General features: G+C 42.3%; 1 protein-coding gene across 1 annotated transcript; it reads right to left on the reverse strand.

Moving 5' to 3' along the window:
* Positions 1–4,555: 4,555 nt before the first annotated feature.
* On the reverse strand, positions 4,556–8,618 carry AMIGO2 (adhesion molecule with Ig like domain 2). Its single transcript, XM_023231179.2, has 2 exons — positions 7,532–8,618; positions 4,556–7,155 (listed from the first exon to the last, which is right to left on the reverse strand). The coding sequence occupies exon 2, from the start codon at positions 7,090–7,092 to the stop codon at positions 5,527–5,529; it is 1,566 nt and encodes a 521-aa protein (XP_023086947.1). The 5' UTR covers positions 7,093–7,155; positions 7,532–8,618; the 3' UTR covers positions 4,556–5,526.
* Between the last annotated feature and the right edge of the window lie 319 nt (positions 8,619–8,937).

Below are 8,937 nucleotides of genomic sequence, written 5' to 3' on the forward strand. Positions count from 1 at the left end.
TGCAAACCTGTACCACATTAGCCCAGTTGGTTAAAATAAGATCTCTGAGCATATTCCCTTCTCACCTCCTACTGGCCATTATAGTTACAAATAGATTAACTCTGATTTCTTAACAGGTTTATTTGTTTACTCTCAGTTGTACTGTAATCTCCTTTAAGAGGAGAAAGTGGTTATTATACATCATTTATGGCAGTGTCTAGCAATGCCCAGTAATCTTCTCTGGGTTACTACTAGCCATTCATCACCAAAGTGATCACCCTTGATCCTAGATTCTTGACTCCATGACCCTAAGATCGTGTGGACACAACAAAAATTTTCTACAAATATATCTGACACTCTGCTAATCTCATAGGGAAGTTTAATCAAGTAAGCTAGTGAGGCTACCTAATGTTAAAATTATCTTGAGAAATCTATTTTTTAAATTAGTTGGAAAAATCTCCCATGGGGTCTGACTTGTCTCTGCCACTTCCCTAGAAATTGAAAACAAATTATCTGATATTCCCTCAAATAGAACGTTTACCCATAAATTCGGGTCATTTTTAAATTTAAAAATATTGAAATTAAACATTTATTCATTTCAATATTTTGACATATAGTTTATAATGATAAAGCAGATATTTGTTTTGCATATTAGGCAATTTCATGTGTGAAGTGCAACTGGACTACAAAGAGCCAACAGACTGGAGCCAATAGTTTACCAAGCTTGTATCTTCTTAGGTAGATTTCAAATTTTGCTACTAGTAACACATTGTATTTTATAGGGAAAAAAACATGTTCACCTTTATTATGATTTATAATCCCCTGACCTTCCATTTCTGCTCTCCCCAGACTTGCTGCGAGCATTAGTTCATTCAGCTCTGACATTTATAGAGAACTTGCTTCTCACCCATGCTTTACAAAGTCATTCTATTGGTTAAACATCTATGTGAGTACTATGGAGAGATATTTTTTAAATAATTATCATGATAAAAACAGCTTATTAACTCGGTCACCTGGGAAAACGATTTATCCTTTCTGAGTTGTTTTCTGCCATCTGTAACAGAGTAATATTTCCCATCTTTTAAGGCTACTATAACAAGGAATGATAATAAATAAAAACTATCTCACACAGTGTCCCTGGTATTTAGTAAGTGCTTAATAAGTTAAAACCAGTATAAATGTCATATGCACATTTTACAATTGACAAAATGCCTATTTTTCTATACTCTGGTCCTTATTGTAAAAGAGCTTCTTTCCCTGGCATCTATCCACAAGCAACAATGGCCGCTTAAGCAGTCCCCTAAATTATTCAAGAGGTTATTATAATACTTTTTAGTTCTAGTTTTTATATATTACCATCCAATAATACTTGCAAGGGCAAATTAATCATCATTTTCCACACTAACTTTCATATTATAGTCATGAATCAGGGGGCTGGCTCTTGGGCAGGGAGGAATGAGAGAACCATGAAAAGAATCTTGTGCTTTCTTTAAAAACTATTCTTCTAATACATTGGAGAAGCAAAGAGTTTGCTTCTCCGTAGACGAAATCTGCACTCAAATATCCATGGACTATGTCCTCATGTTACTATAATCTAATCAAGTTTGAAAGCTCCAAAGCTCATTGTTAGGAGCTCAATCTGTTGTAGCCGCTTCAAACTAGAAACAGTTTTAACAAATGAAACAATCAGGGATATAGTCATCTCAAAGTAATTATTTCATGTTCCCCAGTTTAGAATTCTAAATATAAGTCATAGATTACAACCAGTTTACTCTATGTTTCATTTAGTGTCCATGAATCAAACTCTTCTGTTTTTCTAATATGTGAGAATATTTTTAGAGGGCTAAGATTCTTCTTTTTATTAATAAATGCATTAGCAAGTAAGAGGAATGTATTTTGACAAAGCCTCAAATACACAATTTGCTATGGTGCCATTTCAGGATGTGTTTCATCACAATAGGTAGAATCAGAATAGGTAGAATCAGAATGGCACAGTAAATTAAAAAAAAAAAACAAAAAAACAGTTGGGCAGACCTTATCCCAAACATCTTGAATCCGAATCTCTGGTTGAGACGTGTGCAGGGGGTAGCTGCTGGAAACTGCTGCTTCTTTAACTTTCCCCTGCGAGTCTACTGAGAAACCCAGTTTTGAACCTACTGCTAGATCATTTGGTAAACTAGATGCCACTGGAAGGTGACACTAAGCTAGCAGCGTTTATGGCAAAGGAAAAGCGATGATACTGTAGGATGCTTTGGCTGTATCCTGTTTAAATAGTGCTTCACAGGATGATCCCAAATCAAATATCTTTTCAGAATTTGAGCTGGTAATGTCTTCCTGTTCCTCTTATGTTTCCATCCCCATAAGTTTAATCTACGTCCCTTTTGATTAATGTTAGGAAAATGTTTATTTAAAAATATAAAAAACATTTTTCTGTGCAAATAATTCAAGCAATTAAAGCTAAAAAATGAATATATTTTAATGTCTCTAGACTGAACAGTAGGGACCAATGCAGAAATTAATGATAAATAAGAAAATCCTTTAGGTGCTTCTTTCAGATGCTAGATCTTGAAAGTGTCTTTAAAATTTTAACTCACAACTATAGAATATATTATCATATGTGCATAGGGAATAGTGGACCCAGTGTCTTTATTATAATAAAAAATCCTCTAAGCCTTGGAAAATTTCACTTCTATGAACTTTGATTGATTTATCCAGTGAGTTTCCACCTCTCACAACTATATAATAAAAAATACTAAGTGGCTTTAAAAAAAACTGTTACATAAATCTAGATTATTACTTGGAAAGAAAATTATATAAAAGGTCTCAGTGAGATAAATTGTAAAAGGATAAATTACTTTTGTTCCTTTATATTTAAAATATATGTGATCAGGCTCCTATCAAAAAATTGATACATCCAAGAACTTAAAATTCTACATCATAATATTCAGAATGTTTCATACTTTTTTTTTTATCAACATTCCTTCCTACTTTTGCTCAAAACACAGCTTTGCTTTTCAGTATTTGGGATTTTCTTTCGTTTTTTGTTTGTTTGTTTTGGTTATAAGTAACTTAGTTTCTATCTCAGCTCATCCTATCCTTTTGCCAGAAAGCCATTCCCTACTCCTAGCACTGTCCATATTTCCCTGCCAAATGCAACACTTACTTTCATTGGATCAAGAATTTCAAGAATGGAAGAACCTTAGAGATCCCTTCCGAAAAAGATTTAATTCAGGGATCCTTTCTCCAACTTCCTTGTCAGAGGATGGTCCCGGCTCTATTAAACATTCCTGGAGTATTCATGGCCCCTTGTGGCAGCCCTTTCCATTGCTGGAGAGCTTTCATGGATCAAGAGGTTTTCCTTGTGTCCAGACTAGCTGTATGATCCTAAACAAATCACAGCATCTCTTGAGTCTACGTTTCTATACAGCAAGAAGAGGTGATGATTTCCAAGGTCACACAAGTCACAGAATTCTTCCTAATTATTTTAATGGCAGTAAGCAGAATAAAATGCTTGATTGTAACATCTTTGACTCTGAAGGATATTGTCTAAAGGGTGAGGCTGGTGTTTAAGGGGCAGGGCCAGTAATTTTTAACACCATCCAATAAGGACTTTTCAATGCTACCGAGCAGCAGGTCTACATACTGTTCCCTAAAAGGACACCTCCTGGCTACTTGTTCCTTAACGTCCCGCTGCCTAGTCTGCCACTGAAAGCCCCACATGGCACTTAGGGAACTCTCACCATGCATCCATTATTATCGTTATTGCTATTATTATTACTGATATGTTCACAGAAAACCATTACTGCCAAAGTTAGTGGTTGATCTTCCATCCTTATCTACTTATCTGCAATATTTTTCACTGCTGCCCACTCCCATCCTTTAAAAATTATCTTCTTTCTTAGCCCCAGGAGAATCAATCTTTGATTCTCCTTTGCCATGTTTTGATCACTTTTTATGCCCATCCCTTGAAAAGGAGTCAAAAGTTTCTTTGGACCTCTGATCTTCACCAGGGAGAATGATAAACTCCAGCTCTCCTTCTATCCCTGCCACTGTTTGACCTTACAAAGTATTCTCTCTGGGCCTCATTTGTCCCTGAGAAAAGAGAAGGAGCTGCAGTGATGATGTGGAACATCCCTTTAAGCTGTACACTGCTGTGCTAGTCATCTTAATCCCATTCCTGCATTCCTTCAGTATGTGGTAGTTTCAGAAAGCAAGTATAGGCCCGTGATGATGCTAAGACCACCAAGAAATCATTCATTCCAGTATGGGGAGTGATGGGGAGTATGGGGAGAAACCTTAAACACCATCTGGTCTGAAACCTTTGTTTTACAGCTGAGGGAACCTAGGTTCAGAGAGGGTACCTGATTGCCTCAAAGCAGAGACAGGATAATAAGGAGGTCTCCTGGGCTCTCACTTGTTGCAAAATAAGAGTTTAAGTGTTTTCTGGATCTGGTTAAAGTGCGTAATGATATCAGAGTAAAACGTCATACACAAGGTGTAAATTGATCTAGAACACATTCAAGCCTTCCCCTCCCCCTTTAAAAAAATCAACTTTACTATTAGAATTTTGGAGAGATTTGCTATCGGTGGTGCTTTATACAAAATAGCATAATCTGATAAAACATTTTAGATTTGTTTTTAAATAGCCAAATAAAACAAAACATCAAGTCACAGATTACATATAATTACATTAATTCAAATGTCCAAAGCACAGTACAGTAGGGTCTGTTTAATAGTTCACATAATTTAAGATTTACATATACACAAGCCACATGAACCAATATTAGTTTGCTAGAACAGGGATTTAAGAAGTCACTCAGACATTTTGGTATTGACACTTACATATTTATGGCAACAAATTATGATGACTTTAAATTTTCAATGAGATCTTTTGTACAAGGATACACAATGGAAAGAATGTACAAAATGAAAAGACAGGCGAACAAATGTACTTTCCTTGCACTATTTCTATAACACCATATAGGATATGGCATTATCCAGTACATTTTATCAGTGTAGTCTATTCATTGTGGTTTGAAATGGTAATTCCGGCTGAATAATCCCCAAATCTAATTTTGCTTTAGGCTTTATAATTGATGCTTGATGCTTCTTTCTACATCTTTTAAAAATGAAATTGAACACTAGTGTTTTTCCTTAAAATAACCCAACTTTGGTGCTAGTAAGTTAGCAAAGTCTATTTTTAAAGGACACTAATACACAAAGTTTATTTTTTCTTTCAATATCCTAAATAAAGGGACAACGGGAGTCACATCACATCTGGGCCTGCTCTGAAATTATCAATAGTGCTAAAGACTAAGATATTGTTATCTAGAACTTAAACTTTGGAAAACAACCCCATCTTTCTCTGGCACACTGAGGAACTAAAGTGCTTTACCTCATTTCCTACCAATCATTTTAAGAGACCATTTGGTTGTATTTCAAAGAACAAAACAACACAATTTCTGTCCTGTTGTTTATTTTGCAGACCACATACAAAGTTAAATATGAAGAGATTAAATTATGACATCATACAAATATAGGCACAAATTAAGTGGATGCCACAAAAGGTGTGTCAGAAAACACTGAATTGACTGAATCTGAGTCAGATTTCCCCCTCGTGGACTTTAGGATGCCCTCAGCTATCACTGCCTCGCTGGGAAAGAGCCTGACTTTCCCGTTCTGACCTGCTGCAGTATCCTTCAGGGGTTCCAAAAACACCACTCTTTTACCTGCACCTGCCTTCCGTTCATCAGCGGAGGCATCACTAGCAGGGCCAGGACTGAGAATCGATGAATGGGCATTGCTTTGGTGTAGCATATTTTTCTGTCTCTTGGTTTTACACTGGCAGGGACATGGAGTCAGATAGAGGTACAAAAGTACCAAAACGATACTGGCCACGCAAGCAGCAAGAGTGGTAAAAGCTGTGTTAAATGCCTCATGAGCATGGGATCTGCTTACAGTGAAATTGCTTACATTTATTGTGACGTCCACAGTTTCATTTAACAGGCGTTGCTTATTCATTGCGATACAAGAATACACTCCAGCATCCTCCAAACGAGGGCTTTCTATAACCAGACTTCCATTGTGAAACACGTGAAAGTTTTCCATCTCTTTATCTGGCTCTAGCAGTCTGTTATCTGGACCCACCCAGATGAAATCGGTATTTGCATTACCTCTCTTGCTGTCACAGTGGACAATCAGTCTTTCCCCGACCTGAGCCTCATGAATAAAGCCAAGCGCACGAAAGGAACCATTGATGATGCTGTCAGAGCAATTCATAAAGCTATCCTGGAGCAGAAGTACCTGACGCGAGTGCCTGGAGTCAGACCACAGGCGACAGGTGTAATCGTTCTTAAAATCCATCACTGAGCTAAAGTGCCGACGATACCAAAAGACCAGCAAGGAGTACAGGGAACAGTCACAGACAAATGGGTTTCCATGAAGGTAGATACCTCTCAGTTGTTTTCCTGGCACTAAATTTATATGGTGCATTGGCATGGAAGGAATTCGGTTATAAGAAACATCTAAAAATATCAGTTCTGCCAGCTTGAACCTTCCAACATACAAATCCATTGGAAACTGTGTGAGAAAATTTCCACTTAAGTAGAGTTTCTGCAACTGGGAGAGCCCTCCAAATGCTGAAGGATCGAGATAGGATATGTGATTGTTGTAAAGCAGAAGCACTTCCAGAACCTTTAACTCTTGGAATACAGCATTTTTCACTGTCTTCAGCTTATTGGACGATAAGTCAAGACACTTCAAATTTGGAGTTGTGGAAAAACTGCCAGTGGAAATGCTGGTGATGTTGTTATGACGAAGAATTAGGGTGTTCAGCTTTGCAAATGATACTGGAATCCACTCAGAATCCAGAAGCCCAATTCTGTTATAACTCAGGTCCAGTCTCTTAATCAGTCTGAAAAGGTTCCCAGGCACCTTGGACAGGTTTTTGTTGGTGCAGCTGACGATGTCAGTGGCACAGATGCAAGCGGTGGGGCACACTCCAGAGGCGCCAGGGCCCACAGTCACTGTGATCATCAGCAAACACAGCAGCTCCCTGCAGCCCGGTCTGACCGCTCCAAGCAGGCTGGGCAGAGTGTGTACACGTAACGACATTATGGTCTCCTCTGAGTCTCTTCCCGGTGTCTTTCCCACCGGCTCAGACTCCCACCAGTGAACCTGGCAAACAATTAATATTTCAGAGGGGGTAAAAAGCAGAAACTGACTACCACTAGTTAACCCATAAGAGCCATACCTTCCTTTCTTTCCAATAACTTTTGAAATGGATTTTATTTCACAATAGGGAGCTCTGTGTTGCCTCTTCACTGTTAAATGTATTCTTTCCTCTTTCCTGGGTTAGTCGTGCTTATAAAAATTTAGTCACATTCTCTCCATACCACCGTTTCACCCACCATCAGAAACTCAATTTTTTCCTAAGGTGCATCCTGCGTTGTTGTTTTTTAACTCCCTCCAACAAACACAACTATACGCAAACGTAGCCTACAAACAATTAAACGGAAATACTTAGCAACCACCCATCCATAAAACAACTCACGGAGCTGGGGAGCCTCGCGGGCTCCGGGGAGGCTGCCTACGCGGTGCCTTCCGAAGGTCTGCGCGTCCGTCTGTCCGTGTCCGTCACTCTTGCACCTTCCGACTTCCTTTCCCTCCGGCTCCCGGCGGGCGGCAGCCTCTCGCCGGCTCTCAACTTTGAGGAGTTTCAAGCAGCCGCAGCGGCAGCAGCAGCCCTGGACGCAGCAGCCAAGCTCTTCGCTGGCTCCCGGGGGCTCTCCCGGGCTCCTCTCATTGCAGGCTGAAGGTACCGCCTCGGCGCTCTGGCCGCCGTGTGCCCGTGCGCTGGGCGCCCCGCTCCCGGAGCCGGGGCCGCGGGAGGGGGCGCAGGCAGCTGGGCGGCAGCGGGCGGCCCCGCCTCTCCGCACTCGGGAGGCTGCAGGACCCGGGGTTCCCGTGCGCCCGAGGCCAGGAGAGGGGCTGGGGGGCCGGTCCCACCCCTGCGCCTCCTGCCTCCTGCGGGCAGCAGCTCGGAGCCTGCGGGAGGCAGCCGGCTGGGCGCGTGGTGGGGGGCGCGCGGTGCGGAGGGGGCGGCGGCGCAGCAGCCAATCCGAGAGGCGGCCGGCGCCCCCTCATACCAACCCGCGGTGCACCCGCCTTCCTCCTCCAGCGCCCACCCGGACCTCTTGAACGGCCGCGCAGAGCGGGGAGGAGGCAGGGGTCCACACCAGATGCCCAGACTCTCGTCCTAGGGTCAAGACGCCCCAACCCACTCGCCTACCAATTACGTCCCTTCGTCCAGCTCCAAGCTGGGCAGTAACTGGGTCCAGGAAGGCTAAAGGGGACACGCCCAACCACCCAGGGAGGGTCTCACCTTTGGAGACCCATTTCGCGGCGGCTGCACAGGTCACGTCTCTCTCCCCACCCAAGCCAGAGTCCCCGGACCTCTTAGAGCTTTGCTTTGGGGCGAGGGCCAAGGAGGCTTTCCCGGCGCCCGGTGCAGTTGACTGTCTGGGTTTACAAAATAAACCCAGAAGCCGCCTGACGTCTCCGCTCGCATATCGGGAGGAGGTCGCGGGAAGGGAAGTCGGGAACGTTTCCTCTCCACAGGGATCTCTGCTGGGAGGAAGTAACCGGGGTCACCCCTCACCTCCCTGGGAAAGTTCTATCCCTTTCCTAACTCAGGAGGCGGCAACAGGGATGGTGTCCAATTCAAGAAGGAGGAGGGCAGGAAAGAAGGCTTGCAGCCGACCTTCCGGCTGGAATGCAAAGATAAGGGTAATAACCCAAATAATAATCCCAGAGCAGACCTTTTTTTCTTTTTCTTTTTTCTCTCTTCTCCTTTCCCTCTTCTCTCTCAACTCTGTCTTTGTCTCCGCCACCTCCGCGTCTTTTGCAAGCGTGCTCGTGGCGCGTGCGGGACAGGGACGTAAGGGGCGTGTGCGCGGA

This window comes from Piliocolobus tephrosceles, chromosome 10 (assembly GCF_002776525.5).
Source record: "Piliocolobus tephrosceles isolate RC106 chromosome 10, ASM277652v3, whole genome shotgun sequence".
Lineage (NCBI taxonomy): Eukaryota > Metazoa > Chordata > Mammalia > Primates > Cercopithecidae > Piliocolobus > Piliocolobus tephrosceles.